The 22485-nt window shown below is 38.4% G+C and overlaps 1 protein-coding gene across 1 annotated transcript; it reads right to left on the bottom strand.

The window, feature by feature from the left end:
- Positions 1-19088: 19088 nt before the first annotated feature.
- Positions 19089-22255, bottom strand: LHCA1 (chlorophyll a-b binding protein 6). The gene is made up of 4 exons (XM_020361499.3): positions 22004-22255; positions 21538-21640; positions 20452-20740; positions 19089-19371 (listed from the first exon to the last, which is right to left on the bottom strand). Exons 1-4 carry the CDS (start codon positions 22192-22194, stop codon positions 19220-19222), a joined length of 735 nt encoding a protein of 244 aa, XP_020217088.1. The 5' UTR covers positions 22195-22255; the 3' UTR covers positions 19089-19219.
- Positions 22256-22485: the final 230 nt, after the last annotated feature.

The following is a 22485-nucleotide window of genomic DNA, read 5'->3' as shown; positions in this document are numbered from 1 at the left end:
ATCATCCAAACAGTATATACAAGTCAAAGGACTTAACACTTCCTCAGTGGAAGATAGCTCTCCGACTCAAAGCGCTGAGTGAGGCTAAGCCTGCAGAGGCTTCCTAAATAATACTCTGAGATACATAAGATCCCTCATTCCCCAATCGCCTACTCAGAGGCACTCTTTCAAAAAAGAGAAAAAATCGAAAAGATCAATAATCATTCCCCAAGCGGAATCCGGCTCTCAGCCTATCATTGAACATCAAGAAGATCTGCCTAACAGAAGAGGCCAATCACAACCAATGACAAAATCCCCTGGCGGATAACAGCCTACACAGAGGCAACAAAATCCAAAAATTAAAAAGAGTTACCCGAATAAGGATAACCGGGATACTCCACCAACGTCCAAAGGACGTCAGCCAATCATAAGGCACTGCTCATCTCAGAAAGAGCATCTTCGTGTCTACACCCCAAGGAAACAGAAATTCCTCAATGGGCGCCAACTACTCAATGGAAAGTTGGGACACAAGAACCTATGAGTAACTGCACATCCCCTAGACGGATCCCTGCGTTATCCAGCCCTCAGTGGCACAAAAATCAAAAACAACCGTCGAAGCAGCATCGTGGACTGTGGAGACAAAATCAACATCCAGAATCCCCAGCGGATAACAGCCTACACAGAGGCAGCAAAAATCAGAAAATCAAAAAGAGATACCCGAATAAGGATAAACCGGGATACTCCACCAACGTCAAAGGACGTCAGCCAAACATAAGGCATCGCTCAATTCAAGAAGAGCATCTGTGTCTACACCCCAAGGAAACAGAAATTCCTCAATGGGTACCAACAATGCAATGCAAGTTGGGGCACAGGAACCTATGAATGACTGCACATCCCCTAGACGGATCCCTGCGTTATCCAGCCCTCAGTGGCACAAAATCAGAAAAACCGTCGAAGCAGCATCGTGGACTGTGGAGACAAAATCATATCAAAGCCTAAAAGGCAATACCCAGCTACCCAGTTGTCGAGAGCACCGAGGTATGCACCAGCCTGGAGAGGCAATACTCAGCTACCCAGTTGTCGAGAGCACTGAGGTATGCACAAGCCTGGAGAGGCAATACTCAGCTGCCCAGTTGTCGAGAGCACCGAGGTATGCACCAGCCTGGAGAGGCAATACTCAGCTGCCCAGTTGTCGAGAGCACCGAGGTATGCACAAGCCTGGAGAGGCAATACTCAGCTGCCCAGTTGTCGAGAGCACCGAGGTATGCACCAGCCTGGAGAGGCAATACTCAGCTACCCAGTTGTCGAGAGCACCGAGGTATGCACAAGCCTGAGAGGCAATACTCAGATACCCAGTTGTCGAGAGCACTGAGGTATGCACCAGCCTGGAGAGGCAATACTCAGCTGCCCAGTTGTCGAGAGCACCGAGGTATGCACCAGCCTGGAGAGGCAATACTCAGCTGCCCAGTTGTCGAGAGCACCGAGGTATGCACAAGCCTGGAGAGGCAATACTCAGCTGCCCAGTTGTCGAGAGCACCGAGGTATGCACCAGCCTGGAGAGGCAATACTCAGCTACCCAGTTGTCGAGAGCACCGAGGTATGCACAAGCTTGAGAGGCAATACTCAGATACCCAGTTGTCGAGAGCACCGAGGTATACACAAGCCTGAGAGGCAATACTCTGCTACCCAGTTGTCGAGAGCACCGAGGTATGCACAAGCCTGAGAGGCAATACTCAGCTACCCAGTTGTCGAGAGCACCGAGGTATGCACAAGCCTGGAGAGGCAATACTCAGCTGCCCAGTTGTCGAGAGCACCGAGGTATGCACAGGTCTGGAGAGACAATACTCAAGGTCTGGAGAGACAATACTCAGCCATCAGCGTCGTCAGAGGCACGTTGGTGTTAAACTCAGCTACCGAGGATGTCAGAAGCGCCGAGGTATGCACCCACCTGGAGAGGCTACTCAACAATTTTCCACCGGAAGACATTACAAGTCAGAAGGTCGGCACATCACCCGGACAATTGGGTCAACTCCTTTACTTGTCAGCCGGTACACCAAAAGGCCGTCTGACCAAGTAAAGGGGGGGGCAGCTGTAGACCCCTAAAATTGTCCGGGTCGGAAATAAAGCTTGAAGACTCTCGAAGACTGAAGGAAGATCAGCCAGAAGGACTCCTGGAAGGCCCTAGGAGGGTTCTCTGTAGGTCTAGAGGTCTTAGAATAGCTCAAAATAAGGAAGTGGAGGGAATGAAGCCCAATACGGCCGTACTGAACTTAATACGGCCGTATTGAAGCTTCAATACGGCCGCAGTGAACTCAATACGGCGTATTGAAGTTTCTGAAACTTCAATACGGCCGTACTGAAATCAATACGGCCGTATTGAAGTTTCAATACAGCCGCAGTGGACTCAATACGGGCGCATTGAAATTTCTGAATTTCAATACGGCCGTATTGAATTCAATACGGCCGTATTGAAGTTCAAAAATTTCAATACGGCCGTATTGATCCTGTAGCCCGTATTGGGCCTGTTCCCTATAAATATGACGTCAATTGGACGTCATTGGACACTTAGACACTCAGTTTTGACTCCCTCCTTGAGTATTCTGGGGTTTTTGAGCAGTGTTCTGCCCTAGAAATCTCTCTGGGAGTCGATCCGACGAAGTTCTGGAATTCCGAGCACTTAGCTTGGAGATTCGAACCTAGTCGAAGGGAAATCCTCCGGATTTCCATAGTCAAAATTTTATAGGAGAGAGCGAGCGAGCTTGTAGAGCGAGGGAACGCCAAAAAGCTTCCCAGTTTTACTCAATATATAAAAGCACGCTTCAAGAGGTTTCTTCTTAAATCCTTCCTTTTACTGCTTTCTGTGTGCATATTTAAACTGTCATCATGTAGATAGTTAATTTATAATTGCTTAGAATAAATAGGGGTAATTTAGTAATTTTACACTGTTATTTTAGAAATAATCTGTCATAGGGAACCCGAAAGGGGCGCTGTGGGGTGCTAACACCTTCCCCACGCGTAACCGACTCCCTTACCCGACTCTGGTTGTAATGGCCAAAGTTGATTTATAAAATCAATTGCCTTATCCCTTTTTCCAATGTTTTGAGTAAAACATTGGTGGCGACTCCACGAACCCTCCTTTTGCGAAAACCACTAATCCATGGAGGGTCCCGCTTGGGATTAATATGGATTGGTGAGACTTTTAATAAATAAATTGGATAAGATCGACAAGGTCTCAGTTTGAGAACAAGTCGTTCTAATAATCCAATACATTTTCAAAACTAAAATAAAAGTGAGCTCGACCGTCTTCGCGACCGCCGAGGCCCGTTTCGGGCCGGTGGCGACAGGTTCCAAAGTGGTCTAAACCTAGAAATTAGTGACAAGGTTGAACTACTACTTTATAGAGACCTTAATGAACTAGTTCAACTTTGTGTGAAAGTGGAACAACAACTTAGGAGAAAGCCTAACCTTAAGAAGGAATCTACCTCATACCCTAGGAAGGACTTCAAGAAAGAGGGTCATTCTTCATATTTAAAGGATAAACCACTATAAAAATCAAAACAAAAACAAAAACAAAAAAGACCACGATCATTAGGGGCAATGAGATCCTAAGTGAGGAAAACACTTCATCTTCTTCATCATCCTCAAGTGAAGAAGATGCTAGCCTTAGTTCTAGTGAGGAAGCACCATGTGAAGGTGACCTATTGATTGCTCAAAGTTTACTTACCAACCAACCAACCACAAGAACAAGATCAATCACAAAGAGAGAACCTTTTCCATTCTAGATGTAGAATTTTTAAGAAAACATGTTCTCTTATTGTTGATAGTGGATCTTGCAACAATTTTGTCAGCCAAAGGTTGGTTGATAGGCTTAAACTAACTACTATAGCCCATCCTAAATCTTATAAACTTCAATGGCTTAATGAGAATGGTCCTATAGAAGTTAAAGACCAAGTAAATTTTCCTTTCTCCATTGGAAAATATAACGATGAAGTTTTATGTGAGGTAATTCCAATGGATGCAAGCCACATTTAACATGGTAGACCTTGGCAACATGATAGGAAAACCATTCATGATGGTGTTACCAACAAAATTCGCCTAGTCCATCTTGGCAAGAAACATATTTTGACTCTTCTTACACTATCACAAGTGTTGGAGAATCAAATATTTATGAAAAAAAAATTGAGGAAGAAAAAAAAGTAGAAACAAAAAACTCCGAAGGCTTGAAAAGGAGGAAGAGAAGATTATAAAGTTGGAAGGTAGTGTCTCTTCAAGGAAGTTGTTCCTAGAAGTCAATTTTCAATAAATCGTTCAATAAAACAATGTCTTCTAGTTGAACAACTTTTTTACCTTCTTTATGTTAAAGAGACACTTGCTGCCATAAGTTTTAAACTTAAGTCTCTACCTAAGGGGGTTCAAACTCTTTTAATGAAATTTGATGACCTATTTCCCAAAAAAGTTTGAAGTGGAATTCCTCCTTTAAGGGGAATAGAACATCAAATTGACTTGGTTCCCAGGGATAGCCTACCCAATAGGCTAACCCACCCAATAGGCAAGCCTATAGGACCAACCCCCAAAAAACAAAAGAAATTGAGACCCAAGTTGAAAACTTGATGAATAAGGAATGGGTTCAAAAGAGCCTAAGCCCTTATGTTGTGCCTATTCTTCTAGTTCCAAAGAAGGATGGAACTTGAAGAATATGCACAGATTGTAGAGCCATTAATAATATTACTATAAAATAAAGGCATCCAATCCCTAGACTAGATGACATGCTAGATGAGTTGCATAGAGCACTTGTATTTTCTGAGATTGATCTTAAAAGTGGTTATCACCAAATAAGGATTAAATAAGAAGATGAATGCAAAACCGTTTTTAAGACCAAGTTTGGATTATATGAGTGGCTAGTCATGCCTTTTCGGCTTGACCAATGCTCCTATCACATTTATGAGATTAATTAACCATGTCTTAAGGGATTTTATAGGTAGGTTTGTAGTTGTTTATTTTGATGATATCCTTATCTATAGCAAAAGCCTTAAGGGCCATCTATGATGGAGGACCATCCTTAAAGCTTTATGTGGGACCCATCACTAGGTCCATGGCTAGGAGACTGGAAGAAGATAGGGAAGCTCACACCCTAAAGACATGTTTCTCATGGCTAAAGCATACTAATCATTCTCCTAAACCTTGTTAGCATGGAATTTATTTTTATGCCTATTTTGCCCTTGTCTTTAACTTTCCATTTTTACCCTTGTATTTTGGGTATCTTAGACATAGGATTTATTTTACTTATATTTCTCATTTTACCCTTGTATTTTGGGGTGCCTTATTCATAGGATTTATTTTTACTTGTATTTCCCATTTTACCCATGTATTATGGGGTGTCTCAGATTATAGGATTTTATTTTGGACTAGGGTATTTTATTAGGGTGAGACATAGGCCTAGACGTATTTTTGGTGAGCACTGGATCTATTTTTTGACTTGGAAAGTCTTAGGCCCAAGAGGAGGACCTGGGTTGCATGGTCTTATCATGCACCTATTGTAGCATAACCAAGCCCAAGATTCCATACTTGGCCACCAAGTAGGTGTCACATTAGGGTTGCATGTGGCATGAATTTGTGTTGCATTTCCATCACATTTAGCATGGAAATATGCACACTTTATAACCTAGACGTCACCCTAAATGTGTGCCCACCACCTCACACCCTAATCTATATATACCCTAGGTATTGCTTCATGTAATCACTTTGGATATTGAATATAGAGAAAGCCTTTGTTCCATTATATAATCCTTAGTCTCCCTTGGCTAAATTCGATCACCACCATACCTATCTCCTCCCTTGAGAGTAAAGCCTAGAAGTGGCCTTCATCACCCATGAAGTGAGCCAAACCTAGAGTACCCCTCTCAAACCTTTCATCAAACACCTTCACCCAACACTCCATTTCCGACCCACCTTCCATCAAAGACGCCCTTGAAGAACCTTGATCCAAGGAGTCAAGGTATCTTTCGCCATTGATCATCATCTCTTCATCAATACAAGCAAGGATGCCATCATGTGGTATCTAGAGCCTATGTTCCTTCAAGGGTAACATTTTTGTCTCTTATAAATTCGGTCATGTCTAATTTGAGTCTTCTTGCTTGTCTTCTATGTTGTGCTTAAATGAGTCATCATCTTTCCATATGTTCATGATTCATACTTCTTCTTTCGTGTGTTGATTCATGCCTTTCTCATTCTTGTGAATCATCTTGGTGCTTTAGGCTTCTTTGCTAGGGTTCCTACCATTTCTCTTTAAAATTTGAGTTGCTGGAAAATTTTGAGCTGCATGATATAATGATGATTTTTATTTTATAATCCATCTGATTTTATCATAAGCTTGTCTCCTTTGAACTACCTTGAAACAAATTCCAAGTATTTATGCTTAGATATTGAAATGAACAAAAAATGATATGCATGTCACTTGTTTGATGAAATGGCCGTGAACTTTGATGTGCTTTAGAGAGTCAATCATGTATGCTAATTAGTTCTAGCATGTTCCATATCACTAAAATATCATGTGTGATTAAATCCTTTGCACATTCTTGCTTTAAAATTTTTGGCCATCTTTGAGCACTTTTCCTTATGCACTTGATATGCCTACATGTTGTTTGATGATTCGAGTGTGAAAATGACTTCTATATGCCTATTTTTTATGCTGGACGTTGGCCATTAAATTCCTAAGAAAAACACTTAAATCTTGTCTCATTGAGCTATTGAAAGTTATTAAGAAGATACTCCAAGAACTTGCTAATCAAACCAACAAACACAAGTGTAAAACCCAAGTAAAGGATAAATATAAATTCGAAAAAAAAAGAAAGAAAGAGTGGTTGGACTTTTGGGACATCAAAACCGCACCCTAGCCAAGTATAAAAAGGAACAAAAGGATAAAAAAAAAGGAACCTTTGCTAGACTTGTGAAATTTTGGACCAATTTTCATACCTTGGCACTTGGAGTAATTCTTGGACTATTGAACATTGCTTAATGGCCGAATGGGACATTTAATCAAACATGTTAAGTGCATTTCTTTCTTTTAAGCCTACTTGATAAATTCTATTCTGGTGCCATTCTAGGACTTATCCTCTTGTGTACTTGCCTTTCTTAATGTGCCTTAATTTTAGTTTTGTATCTTCTTTCTACTCTTAAGTTTGTCTCATCAATTCCACTTGAGTTTAGCCTTTTTAATTGTGCCTTTTTAGTTTTTCTTCCTTGGCCTTTTGTACTCTTGGGTTTTGGTTTCTTCTTGACCTAGGTGAGGAAAGCTTCTAAACACCACACACTCTCTTGGTGAATTGAGTGGAGGGGCAGTCCGAATTGTGTTCAAGGTGCTTTGGAGGATCACACCAAATCAAAGAGTGCATACACCATTGAGAGGCTAACCTTGGGTGTTCCTTGTGAAGTGGTGGAGAATTAAAGATTTGAAGACTTGATATTTTCCTTTCCTAATTGTGTTTCTTCTTAGTCAATTTTCGGCCTCTTGTGTTTTGGCCTTTGTTTTCATTCATTTTGGTTTGTAATTAGCCTCTTTAAACCTCTTAGTTTTAGGGTAATTCGAGTAGTGCTTGTGGGAGTGGCTTGAATACAACCAAGGTCACTTCAAGCTCCCACCCTAGGGAATCCGACTAGCACATGCTTTAATTTCTTTCTCTGCATGATTTATAGCTTTGGTAGTATAATTTCTTAGGTTTTCTTTATCTTACTTGTTCATTTTAGAAGGCTACAAGTTGCCTACTTGGGAGACCGTGCACACACCCCTAACTTTTGTGCAAAAAATTGTTTTGTAAGAAAGTATGAAAGGGGTTAGTGAATTTTACTTGAAAAGGCTTGGTTTTTAAGTGATTCTTAGTAGTCCACCTCCCTTGATAGTTCACTTTGTACACTTAGGCCTTTTTATACTAATCTTGCACCTTAAAACATTTGTGAAAACCTTTTATCACTCACTCTTTGTGAAAACCTTTTTGTGCCAACCTTTTGAAACATATTTGTGAAAACCTTTTCTTGATCAAAGATGAGTGATCATTCTAGTGTACATGGTCATAACTCCTATAGTAGTAGACCTAGTGTTAGGGATGAGATTAGAGAGTTGAAAGAGTACATAAGAAAAAAAAAAAAGAAGAGGAAAACATAAAAAGAGAGGAAGAAATTAGAAAAAGAGAAAAAGAAAATACCAAGAATAATGAAGAAATAAGGCAACTACTTGCAAAACTAGTTGTGGGGGAAGCTAGTGGATCTAGACCAAGAGTCCCTCCCCCTAAGTCCTCAAAGGGCAAAGGGGTTAGGACACCTACAAGTATACATGAGGATGAAGGGCATCATATCCAACCTCCAAGTGAGAGCCTTTATAGTAGTCATCATAATGATGATTATTATCAAAGACCCCCGAGACAACCTAGACATAGGGAGTCCTCCAATAAGGAAACCAACATTACTCTTCCTTCATTTCATGGCAAAGACAATGTTGAAACATATTTGGATTGGGAAATGAAAGTTGAACAACTTTTCTCTTGCCATGGAGTGAGTGAAGAAAGGAAAGTTTCTTTGGCAACCCTTAGCTTCCAAGGGCATGCCATGTATTGGTGGACCTCTTTAGAAAAAGAAAGAAGAATAAATCATGAGCTCCCAATTCAATATTGGAATGAGCTCCATAGTGCCTTGAGAATGAGGCATATTCATCCATACTATGACCGAGAGCTTATAGACAAGCTTCAAAGATTAAAACAAGGGTCATCTAGTGTGGAAGAATATAGGCAAACTATGGAGTTAGTCATGATGAGGGCTGGGATTAAGGAGGAAGAGAGGACCACAATCTCTAGATTTCAAAGTGGTCTTAACCTCGAGATAAGAGACAAAGTTGAACTATTACCTTATAGAGATTTGAATGAACTTGTTCAACTTTGTTCAAGGGTGGAGCATCAACTTAGAAGAAAATCTTTTCAAAAAGACTTCACTCCCTCTTATTCCAAGGCTTTTAATAAAGAGAGTCACTCTTCCCAAACTTATTCCAAATAAGAAAAAGAAAAAGAAAAAGTAAAATCGTCTCTCAAAGCACCTTCCAAAGAATCTGAGTCAAGTGAAATCAAGTGCTTCAAGTGTCTTTGATGAGCTCTTTCCTTCCATGGTGTGTTCTTTGGCTTCCAAGGAGGAGCTCCCTCTTTCTCCATAGTCTAGGAAGAAGGATGATGGCTGGATTTTCCTCAAGGGTGGTGGAAAAATAATATTAAAGGGTGGAGATGAAGGTGGGCGAAAATGGAGGTGGGAAGGTGGAAGGTGTTTTTGGTGCTCTTGGCTAGCTCTCTTCACCAAGGGTTGGTGGAGGCCACTCAAGGGAAACTCAAAGTCTCTTTAGGGTAGAGAGGATAGGAGGTTGGGCATGAGGACCCTAGGAGACTAAGGAAGGATTTTGAGGCACAAAGGCTCACTCAAAATGCGTATATTTCAAAGTGGGTACAAGGTTGAGGGACTAGAGTACTTATAGAGAGAGGAGAGCATCCTAGGGTTTCTTGGGAGCATTTGGCCTAAAATTTCAAGCCCAAATGCACCCTAAATGAACCCTAGATGCAGCCTAAATGAAATGGCTCTCATCTCTCCAAAAAGACTAAAGTACCCTTAGTCTTGGAAAACGAAAGAAATGGACTTTTGACCTTACTAGTCAAGGTTAAGACCCTAAATAAATCCTAAGACTAATTTTGCCCCATAAAACAAAGGCTAAATAAAAATATACAATAAAATCCTAATAGCTAATGTACCCCAAAATACAAGGGCAAAATAAGAAAGGACAACAACAAGCTAAGGAGAGGGCTCAAAATCCACACACATGATGATCATGGCTTTTGGTGTGGTGTGTTCTTCATCTTCCTCTACTCTCCTAGCCATGGACCTTGTGATAGGCCCTATATGATGTCTCAAGGATGGTCCTCCATCAGTCTTGGAAGAGGACATATTGCTTCTCAATGTCCTACGAAGAAAACTATGATTTTAAAAGCCAAGACCACTATAGTAGCTTGATGAAGCTACTTCATCTTCCTCTAGTAGTGAAGAAGAAGCCATAGATTTCGAGGAAGAAATCTTACCTTGTGAAGGAGACTTATTATTGGTTATAAGGCTCCTTAGCAATCAATCTATTAAAATTGACCAATCTCAAATAGAGAACTTGTTTCACACAAGATGCAAGGTTCTAGAAAATACTTGTTCTCTCATTGTAGATAGTGGGTCTACTTCCAATTGTTGTAGTACTAGATTGGTTGACAAGCTAGCCTTGACTACAAAACCTCATCCTAAATCTTATAAAGTGCAATGGATCAATGAGGAAAGAGGTATTGTAGTTAACCAACAAGCAAGCATACCAATCTCCGTTGGTAAATATAAAGAAGAAGTTTTCTATGACATAGTACCATTGGAGACTAGTCATGTCTTGCTTGGGAGGCCATGGAAATTTGACAAGAAAATAATCCATGATGGCCTCACAAATAAAATAAGTTTCCAACACTTGGGTAAGAAATTTGTGTGGTTTCCTCTATCACCTTTTCAAGTGAATGAAGACAAACTCAAGTTGAAAGCCAAGAAAGATGAAGCAGAGAAAACAAAAGCAAAAACAAAAAGAAAAGAAAAGAAAAGAATTCTCCCTTTGGAGAGAAAGAATGGCTAGGTTCAAGAGAACCTTAACCCTTGTGTCATCCTCCTTCTTTTGGTGTTAAAGAAAGATGGTAATAGAGGATGATCACTGTTTATAAAAGCCATCATTAAATAAAGCATAGGCATCCAATCCCTAAGCTAGATGATTTGATGGATGTCTTGCATGGGGCCATTAAATTTTTCCAAATTTGCTTGTATGCATGGTTGGTGATGCCTTTTTTGGGCCTCCCCAATACCCCTAGCACTCTCATTCATCTAATAAATCATGTACTTAAGGATTGAGTAGGAAATTTTTAGTAGTTTATTTCCCTAATTGTGGTCTCACATATTTTGAAGGGACCAATAGAATGGATGAGCTTAAAGATTTGAGGTCAAATCCTTCTCAAGAATGAGGGGATGATGGAGGACCATCCTTGCAGCTTCATGTGGGACCCATCACAAGGTCCATGGCTAAGAGATTGGAAGAAGATAAGGAAGCTAACACCCTAGAGACAAGCTTCTCATGGATAAAGCATACTAATCATTCTCCTAAACCTTGTTAGCATGGAATTTATTTTTATGCCTATTTTTCCCTTACTTTAACTTTCCATTTTTACCCTTGTATTTTAGGTATCTTAGACATAGGATTTATTTTACTTATATTTCCCATTTTACCCTTGTATTTTGGGGTGCTTTAGTCGTAGGATTTATTTTTACTTGTATTTTCCATTTTACCCTTGTATTATGGGGTGCCTTAGATTATAGGATTTTATTTTAGACTAGGGTATTTTATTAGGGTGAAACATAGGCCTAGACGTATTTTTGGTGAGCATTGGATCTATTTTTGGACTTGGAAAGGCTTAGGCCCAAGAGGAGGGCACCTAGGTTGCATGGTCTTATCATGCACCTAGTTGTAGCATAACCAAGCCAAAGATTTCATAGTTGGCCACCAAGTAGGCGTCACATTAGGGTTGCATGTGGCATGAATTTGTGTTGCATTTCCATCACATTTAGCATGGAAATGTGCACACTTTATGACCTAATCGTCACCCTAAATGTGTTCCCACCACCTCACACCCTAATCTATGTATACCCTAGGTATTTCTTCATGTAATCACTTTGGATATTGAATATAGAGAGAGCCTTTGTGCTTTTATATCATCGTTAGTCTCCCTTGGCTAAATCCGGCCACCACCATACCTATCTCCTCCCTTGGGAGTAAACCCTAGAAGTGGCCTTCATCACCCATGGAGTGAGCCAAACCTAGAGTACCCCTCTCAAACCTTTCATCAAACACCTTCACCCCACACTCCATTTCCGTCCCACCTTCCATCAAAGATGCCCTTGAAGAACCTTTTTCCAAGGAGTCAAGGTATCCTTTGCCATTCATCATCATCTCTTCATCAATGCAAGCAAGGATGCCATCAATCTAGGACACCTTAGAAATGTCTTACTCATTCTTAGGGACAACCATCTCTATGCTAACTTAGAGAAATGCACCTTTTGCCAAGAAAATGTGAACTTCTTAGGTTTTCTAGTTGGCAAAGAAGGGGTTAAGGTTGACCCCGAAAAAGTCAAGGCCATTCAAGAGTGGCCTACCCATAAGAGTGTGGGATACATTAGGAGTTTCCATGGCTTAACAAGCTTCTATAGGAGGTTTGTTAAGGACTTTTCCACCATTGCATCTCCTCTTAATGAGTTGGTCAAGAAGGATGTGTCTTTTATATGGGGGAGAAGCAAGAAAAGGATTTTCATAACTTAAAGGACCAACTCACACATGCACCCATTCTAGCCCTTCCAAACTTTTCTCAAACTTTTGAGCTAGAATGTGATGCAAGTTGCATAGGCATATGTGCAATTTTACTTCAATGTGGCCACCCCATTGCATACTTTAGTGAAAAACTTAGTGGTCCCACCTTGAATTATCCCACCTATGATAAAGAACTTTATGCTCTAATTAGGGCCCTCAAAACTTGGGAACATTACTTAGTGACTAAAGATTTTATCATACACACTAATCATGAGTCACTTAAGTATTTGAGGAGCCAAGGTAAGTTAAACAAAAGGCATGCTAAGTGATGGAGTTCTCCCTTCCATGGATGAAGTAGACATCAATGGGAAGGGTCTCCTTTGCCCAGTGATCTTGGCACACCAAGGGAGGGTAGTCTTCAAGGGGAAATGGGCGTGAATGGTGGGAGAAGGTTTAGGTGTTTTGATGGAAGCTAAAGGATTATTGGCTCACTCCAAGATGAAGATGGAGGCCACTCTAGGTTTCCCACTCTCCAAGGGTGGAGATAGGAGAAGGCTAGTCAAAGTTAACCTAGTGACTAAGGATGGGATGTTGAGGCATAAAATGCTCACTCAATATCATATAATCCAAAGTATTTACAAGGTGTATGGTTTAGGGTATTTATATGGGAAGGAGCACTTAGGGTTGCATTTGGGAGTGTATGGCCGAAATTTGCAATGCCAAATGCACTTCAAATGAAACCCAAATTAACCCTAGATGCTACTTGGTGGCCAAGGATGGAATCTTTGAGTTTGGCTAAACTACAACTAGGTGCATGATAAGACCATGCAACCTAGGTGCCCTCCACTTGGGCCTAAGCCTTTCCAAGTCCAAAAATAGATCAATACTCACCAAAAAATACGTCTAGGCCTATTTCTCACCCTAATAGAATACCCTAGTCCAAAAATAAAATCCTATAATCTAAGGCACCCCGTAATACAAGGGTAAAATGGGAAATACAAGTGAAAATAAATCCTATGACTAAAATATCCCAAAATACAAGGGTAAAATGGGAAATACAAGTAAAATAAATTCTATGTCTAAGATACCCAAAATACAAGGGTAAAAATGGGAAAAATAAAGATAAGGGCAAAATAGGCATAAAAGATAAATTCTATGCTAATAAGACTTAGGAGATTGATCAATGTCCTTTAACCACAAGAAGCATATCTCTAGGGGTGTTAGCTCCCCTCTCTTCTTCCAATCTCCTAGCCATGGACCTATTGATGGGTCTCACATGAAGCTCCAAGGATGGTCCTCCATCACTAAGTGGGTAGAATATTTGGAGCAATTCCCATATGTTTTTAAATACAAGAAAGGGAAAAGTAATGTGGTGACTGATGTACTTTCAAGAAGATACACATTACTTACAACTTTAAGTCCCCAAATTCTTGGATTTGATAACATTAAGGAATTGTATGAACAAGATCTAGATTTTCAATCCACTTATGAAAAATTTCTTAAGAAAGCCTTTGATGGATTCTATATTAGTGATGGGTATCTATTTAAGATGGATAAGGTATTCATACCCAAAGGATCCATTCGAAAGCTTTTAATTAAGGAAAGTTATGAGGGAGTTCTCATGGGCCATTTTGGAGTTGATAAAACTCTAAGTTTTATCAAAGAAAGATTTTATTGGCCACACATGAGAGTAGATGTCCAAAGGTATTGCTCTAAATGCATAGCTTATTTACAAGCTAAATCTAAAGTTATGCCTCATGGACTCTACACACCTCTACCCATAGCTAGCACCCCTTGGGTTGACATAAGCATGGATTTTATACTTGGACTCCCAAGAACCAAAAAGGGACATGATTCTATCTTTATGTTAGTGGACTGATTTTCAAAAATGGCTCACTTTATTCCATCCCACAAGGTAGATGATGCTAGCCATATCTCAAGACTCTTATTTAAAGAAGTTGTTAGATTACATGGAATCCTTAAAACAATAGTTTCGGATAGGGATGTTAAGTTCCTTAGTCATTTTTGGAAAACACTTTGGGAAAGACAACTAGGAACTCAACTTCTATTTTCTACTACTTGTCACCCACAACCAGATGGGCAAATAGAAGTAGTAAATAGATCTTTATCCACACTATTAATGGTAATCTTAAAGAAAAACAAGAAGTCTTGGGATGAACATCTTCCTCATATAGAATTTTCATGTAATAGGGTAGTTCACAAAACTACCAATCTTTCTCCTTTTGAGGTTTTATATGGCTTTAACCCTCTCACTCCTTTTGATATACTTCCATTGCCTAGTATTTCTTCTTATTTTCATAAAGAATGAGTATCTAAGGCTGATTTTATAAAGAAACTCCATGAGAAGGTTAAAATCCAAATTGAAAAACAAACTCAAAAATATATTGAATACAACAAAAAAAGGGAGAAAGAAACTTATATTTGAGGAAGGAGACTTAGTTTGACTTCATTTAAGAAAAGATAAATTTCCTACACAAAAAAAGTCCAAACTAAGTCCAAGAGGAGATGGTCCTTTCCAAGTCTTCCAAAGGATCGATGATAATGCATATAAGTTAGATTTACCATTTGATTATGGTGTTAGTAATACATTTAATGTTTGTGATCTTATGCCTTATATATGAGATGCTAACATTGATGGTGAGGAGGTAGATCCGAGGACAAATCATTCCCAAGAAGGAGGGTATAATGAAGGACCACCCAAGGAGGCTACACACTTAAAGAACATTGGGCCTTTAACTAGGTCCATGGTTAGGAGGCTATTGGAGGCTTCTACAGAGGAGGTGCTTATTAGACCAATGCTCTTTATAAGCATTGAGTATGATTCCTCTTTTTAGTCCCTTAGTGATGGAGGCTTATGGGCCAAGGGCCAAATCACTAAGGCCATGGTCAAGAGAATGAATGAAGAATGGGCCAATACTAAAGAAAAGCCCATAGTGCTCTTTAGTTGGGTTGTGCATTAAAGTCCATGTAGAATAGGGTTAGCCCAATGGGCTTGTAATTCTTGTACATGGACCTTGTATTTTGGTCATTTAGAGTAGGTTGAATTTGGGCCATGAATTTTGGTCATTTATAGTTCATTTCATGTCAATTTGTGTTTAATGTAATTTGAAGCACATTTAGGAAGGATTTAGACCATGTGACCGGCCATGTGGGGTGGTGCACATGGTGTGACTCGAATCCACTCCAAATGTGAGTCAAATTACATTAACATGCAATACCCACATGTAGCCACGGAATAGGTGCCGAGAATCTAGGAAGGAATTCAAATTTGAATTTCAAATTTGAATCCTTTGGCGCCAAGGGTTTAAATTAACCATTCCATGGTTAATTTAAACTCTTGGTCATGTAGCTTCTCAAGCACACTTCCTATGGCCTATAAATAGGACTTTCTACGTGTAATTGGCACTTTTGGCTTGAATGAGAATAATTCTTCACTTAGAATTCCAATTCTCTCTCCAAAAGTCTCTAAGGAGATTTCTCTCCAACTAGCCTCCTTGAGCCTTCCTCTTTAGAGCCTTAGATTAGTCCTTCTTCTAATCCAAGAAGGTTGGCACAACTTGGAAGCGACATTGCTCCTTCAAGCTCCTGAATCTCTCCTTGAAACTCCTCAAGGAAATTGTTATAAGAAGTTGAAGAGTGATCCATGAAGTTCCTAGAATCCGGAACTTCATCACTTAGGTTCCATTGTATATACCTTGTAAGATACTTGTACATAGTAGTTACCTGTATAGGTTTATTTTACCTTTGTATTTGTGAGGCACTTTCTTTCTTTTCTTATAAGATATCCCTTTGGGATTTTAGGGTATGTTACTTGGAGACTTTTTCTCTATTTGACCTTGTATTAAGGGTCATTGATTTTCATATTTTTAGTAGTATAAGTGGGGTGACAAAAAAGTAAGGTGTGTAGGTGTAACTAGTAATTGGGCCAGAGATGGACCTAGGCTAAATTTTACATATTGGGCTTGTTTTCCTCCATTTTTTCCAAGGAATTGATTTAGCTAGGTCTCACCATCATTTGGTGAACCTAACTAAACCAATTCCAAGATTTTTGGATTGGACTAAGTGAAGGAAGTCACCCTTGGCCGCCTAGCTCATCTCCTTGGCCGAAATTGCTTGGCTTCTTCTACACACTTGGATAGCTTGTGCTACAAGCTTTTAACTTAGCTTGTTTCCCAAGCTTCTAAGTTAGAAGTTTGTTCCACAAGCCTCCTAGATAACTAGACCGATTAGCTTGAGTGCAAGAAGGATAACCATGGTTCTCCTTGAACCATAGTTAGTCTAGCTTGCACCACAAGCCACTCCCTCACTATATAAGCTTTTCTTTTCACTTTGTAAACACTTTTGATGTATATATTGAGAGAATTCCGAAATTACCTCTGAGTTTTCTCTCTTCCAAAAGTCTTAAACCTCTTTGATTTCAATCCATTTCTCTTATCTTCTTCATACAAGAGTGTGGTGAGATTTGAATTGACTAATCTTTTTCCAAGGAGAGGCACCACTTGAGAGTGTTCTTCACCTTCTAAGGTGAACCTTGGAGCTTCTACCTCCATTGGAAACTTCAACAAAGCTTAAGGGGAATCAAGGGGCTGAAGATCTAGGGAGGAACTTGAAGAGAAGCCAACAACAATCTGGTTTCCTCTTAAGTTTTCCATTAGGGTTAGGTTATCTTGTGAATAATTCTCTAAACCCTAAGAGTTCCTACAGAGAAACCATAAAGGGAAACATTAAAGAGTTCATGGAATAACGGTGTAGACGATGAAAGAGTGTGTCGGTGCCTTAAAAGTCATCAACTAAAGTAAAAAGGGAATGAAAATGTCTTATTCTCTAACACATATATATAAGGGTATGAGTACTATTATGAATGGAATGATTTGAGGGTTAGGCATATATGATTGAGGGTTTTGTTAGAATGAATTGTAGTGAATTGATGATTGTTTAATTGTCTTATAAGTGAATTATAACTATTTCACCAATTGATTTGGATGGGTTTTAGAGACGTGCGTTTAACATGATACACATGATGAATGCAATTCTCCATGTTAGGCATGGAAAGGGTTGTGTTAGGCACGAGAATCATTGAGAGATCTCTGACTTCTCTACATTAGATGAGGAGTGTCTCGCCTAGCGCAATGTGATGTCGTTTATCCAAGAAGGTGATGTTAGATGTGACCAAGATCATACTAGGTGCAATAACACTAGAAGTGTCCGTAACTTTCATATGTTGGGCACGGATGAAACTGTGTTGGGCGCTAAAAAGTGATGAAATCGAACAAATACAAAAAAAACCAAAAAGAGTGGGTTAGGCTTACATTTAGTAGTTTACTTTCTCTTCTTTATAAATATTTTCTTTAATTTTGACCTTGTAGTTTTGGGTCAAATAGTTTAGAAACTTATTTCCTTGTAATTTTCTTTTTAGGGGTGTATTTAGTATTTTAGAGGGTTGAAACTAGTTTTTGAAAGAGAAAGAGAGAGTTTTTAAAGTAACAATTAGTAAAGGAGACTATGATAAGTTATACTATGAGAAATAAAAATAAAATAAAAAAGATAAAAAGGGTAAATAATTGTGGATAGTTAATTAAAAAAAATGAGAGTGTTGTGAGTGATAAAAAGAAAGAAAGGAACAAAATAACTATAATTGAGTGAATATAGAAAGGAAACAAGTATGATGAAAAGAGATAGTAAAAATACAAGATATAATTATGATGATGATGATGATGAAGAGGGGAGGATGATGAGATGAATATGTCTAGACAGAGACTTGATAGTGGTGAAATTTAGTCAGAGGCTTTGTAACTTGTGTAGAAGTCCAAACAGGGAGGTATGAAAAGTTGTTGTTGTGACTATAATTGCATTGTTTTTGTATTGGTATTTTTGGTGTGAAGTCCATATATTCATACATACTTTCTTTGGGAGGTGGTGTGAATCTATATAAAAGGTCTTTATGGTTTTCTACCTAGACTTTGGGTGTGTTATGGTAGAGAGTCCCTAACAAGTATTGGGGGCATCCACAACTAACTATAATACTTTGAAGGGATCCTAATAGATCTTCTCCTAGTCTATTGTGGATCAAGATAATTATTTAGTTGGAAAATAAAAGGCAAAACATTTTAATTAAAACGTTGGCTGACATTAAATTAGTGCAGCTCCTTATAGTCTTAGAATTCAAATTCAAATTTAAAATGATAAAACGTTGGCTGACATTAAATTAGTGCAGTTCCGTATAGTCTTTGAATTCAAATTCAAATTTAAAATAATTAATTAAAATATAATATTAAAAAAAAAAAAAAAAAAACTGCTAGAAGCCCATTATTAAGAATGCATGGTGAAGAATCATTGCATGATGCCTACAAGGCCCTCCTTCATGCGCATGAGCCTCACAATCATTGCTAATCACTTTGAATGTCCATGAGTTTGCAAGAATATATAAAAGAAAAAATAACAGCTGAAAATTAGTTATTTAGTTATGAAATGGTACACTGTATCCAATTGATGTATTGTATTTCAATTTAGAAATCATCCATTCAATATGGAAATCATTGTTTAGTACTTTTCTCACTCTCAATTAAGAAACCATTCATTCAATAAGAAAATCATTGTTTACTCTTCTCTCTTTCTCAATATTTCTCCTAAATCTTATACTCTACCACCTTTACATCGTTGAAAATGCAATGCAAATTATCGGAAGTTGGCAAAAGTATGAGTTTGGAAACATATTAGTTCATAGTATAATTACAACACAGGGGTGCCAACACAGCGAGATCTGATTCATTACAAATTGTTACATGGAGTTATACAGGTAGCTATTAAAAGAAAGATTGGATTGGTTTTTCAAGGCAAAATCGATTGGGGAATAATGACATTTCCAATGTTGTTGTGCCATGGATCAGCCAAGTGAGTAGCCAAGTTCTCCAAAGGTCCAGTGCCTGGATAAGCTGATTGTTGAACACAGAATCCCACAAAAGCCAACAGGGCAAGACGTCCTAAACATTGAACAAATAACAAATCTGGTCAATTTTCTTTACAACAAACGTTAGTATCATAAAATAATCAATAAATAATCATTTTGGTTTTAAAAGTAACCAGAGTTCTAACATTATTATGTCTTGAAATTAAGTTCTAAGATATAGAATAAATTTTTAAATTTTACTTGTTATCATTTTGGTTCATAAATACATATAAATAGAAAAATGTTAGTGTTAGGCATGGCAATCTAACCCGTCCCCGTGGGTACCCGCCCGAACCCGCCCCGATTTGGACGGGGAAAACCCGTGTTTATCGGGTTCGGGTTCGGGTTCGGGTTTTCCCCGATTGATAAAACCGGGGGCGGGGGCGGGGACGGGGATGTTAATACCCACCCCGCCCCCGCACCCATACCCGCCCCCGCCCCCGCCCCGCTTAATAATATAATTAAAAAATTATTTATATATATATATATAAACCAAAATTAAAAATATTTATATGTAAAAATTTATATTATTTTTCTTTTCTTTTATTTTTTTAAAATTATTCATATTTATTTAAAATAAAAATAGAAGAAAAAAAAAAGAAAAAAAATAGGAGCGGGGGCGGGGACGGGGCGGGGAAACCCGAACCCCGCCGGGGGCGGGAATGGGGACCTAGGTTTTACTCCCGGCGGGTATCGGGGACGGGGGCGGGGGCGGTTTAAATTTGTGGGGGCGGGGGCGGGGAACGTAAAACCCGCCCCCGCCCCGCCCCGTTGCCATGCCTAGTTAGTGTTCTATGGACATTGATTAAGGAATTAAAAATAGTAAATTTTTATTCAAAATTGTTTCTAAACATTTTTTGTGTAACTTTATTATTGTAATTTTTAATGAAAACTTTTTGATTCCTCACCCACCGAAGGGTATTATCAATTTAGTCACACTATTTTTTGAGTTATGAATTAATATCAATGTCAATAAACACTTTCAAGGACTTATTTAATAATTCTTAAATTTTAGAGACTAATATAATAATGTATTCGAAATTGAGAAACCAAAATGACAATTTACTCCAAAATAATTGATATCTTATCTTATAAGGTCACGAGTCCTTCTTACCATTCTTAATTTCCTTGACTTTGTATTCGTGGAATGTTTTAGGGTCCTTGGAGTAGCCCAAAGGATCAAAAGCACCACCAGGGTATTTCTTCTTTTCTGGGTCTTTCTCCATGCTCCTTTGGTGCTCCACAAAGGCAATAGAAAGGAATTCAATGACCAGAATGGTGGGAAGGGTGCCCCATGGAACAGGGTTGCCTAGGTAGGTTGCTTGGCCCCCAGGAACTGCAGCCCATTCCTGAGCCTTTACCCAGTTGCCTAAGCCCAATGCTTCTGGAACCAAAATCCCTGGCTGCAAAATACAAAAAATTTCAGCATACAAAAGTATTTTTTATTATTTGAATATATTGGATAAAACAAAAAGATAATAGGAACATTCACTCTTTTCAAGTGAAATGAAAGTGGGTCTCAATAAATAACATTGGTTTTTAGGCTAAACATTATAGAGTTAATCACTTATATACCGCTAGTATAAAATTTTTTTACACTCGCAATCAATTATATCTTTTAATTTTGTCATGTCATTGTAAATACATTTACTTTTAACAGTGACATGACAGAATTAAAAGATATAATTAGTTGCTAATATAAAAAAACTTTATACTGGCAGTGTATAGGTGATTAACTCAACATTATATTAGTATAAGTATTTTTTCTCTAGCTGAAACTAGTAATTAATCTTCATTGAGGATTGTGAATATAAACAAGTTAAATATTTTCTTTTTAATATAGTGTATTTCATATTCATAATGAATGTGTTATTTAACATTTTTCAAAAGCAGAATGTATGCAATAAGTGTGCATCGTTAGTTGAAAAATACTCTTTACTAATCAGAAATCAATATGAATTATGAGATAGTTATTATAAGAGTAATGAACTTTTTATATATAACAATTTCTACTTGAGATTAGATTACAGGATAAGTGCATGTATTATTTATTCATTTATTTAGTTATATATATTGTTTGTGACACTATTTGAAAAATGCATTTAGGAGAGTAAACATTTTAAAGCCACTAATAAATACATGTTTATGCTGGTATCTTACAAAGAGAAAACAAAACCACAATTTCAAAAGAGACACTTACAACAGCAAGCATGGCCCATCTGCAGTGAATGAGTTCTGACTCTTTGAACCTCTCAAGATTCTCTGGAACTTCACCAAGACGGAGAGGGTCAAATCCAAAGTCACTGAAACATAAGGGCACATTTCATCTTTCATTAGAAACTAAAAATATACCAATTGTAATTTGTAAATATTTAAAACCAATTATAATCTTAATTTAATCTGGAATAACTTCTCCTGATGGATTTGAATAGAAGTTAAAAAATAAGTTCCATACCCTACATAAAAAAAAAAATTATATTTTTAAGAGAGTCTGATAGACATGCATTACAAGTAAAAAAAGATTTTAGACACTCAACTAATTAAAAATCTTTATATATATATATTTCGGTGTATATTTGGATATCAGTTTAAAATCCCTTTTTACAAACAAATCACACATTCTAACGCAAAAAAAGAAGTTTAAAGAGAAGTTGATGCATACGTACCCAGGTGCTGAACCATCAAGGTAAGGGGGTCTAGGCTGGCCTGGCATCCAGTCAGAAGTCATGGTAAAGCGAGAAGAGGCATTGGTGGCAAAGCTTGAAAGAGGAATTGCAGTGGCAAACTTGGACTTTGAGGAAGAGAGAAGAGAAGGGAAGGCTGTGACAGCAGAACTCATCAGTGTGTTGGTAGCCATTTTCTGAGTGGCAAATTTGGAACTGAGAGAATAATGAATGGCACTTGTAACGTAGGAAACAGCACAAGAAGAATATAGGAGAGTGGTGTGGATATAGGCAAATCCAAAAGTGGATTTCCATTGGGCGATGATGTTAGCTTGTGACTTGTTATTGGTCCACGTAGATATTTTGGCCATCCGGTTTGATTGTTGAGGTGGAACCACTTGTGGATATCATGGAGGTTTGTGTGTGGTGGAGGTTACATGTTAGATCTTAAAAATCAATGAGATTGTCTGTGGTGTGGAATTACT

The sequence above is a fragment of the Cajanus cajan genome, chromosome 9 (assembly GCF_000230855.2).
Source record: "Cajanus cajan strain Asha chromosome 9, NIPB_CcT2T_4, whole genome shotgun sequence".
Taxonomy (NCBI): Eukaryota; Viridiplantae; Streptophyta; class Magnoliopsida; order Fabales; family Fabaceae; genus Cajanus; species Cajanus cajan.
Note: the sequence above shows the minus strand (reverse complement) of the source record. Positions and strands in the feature narration are given on the sequence as shown.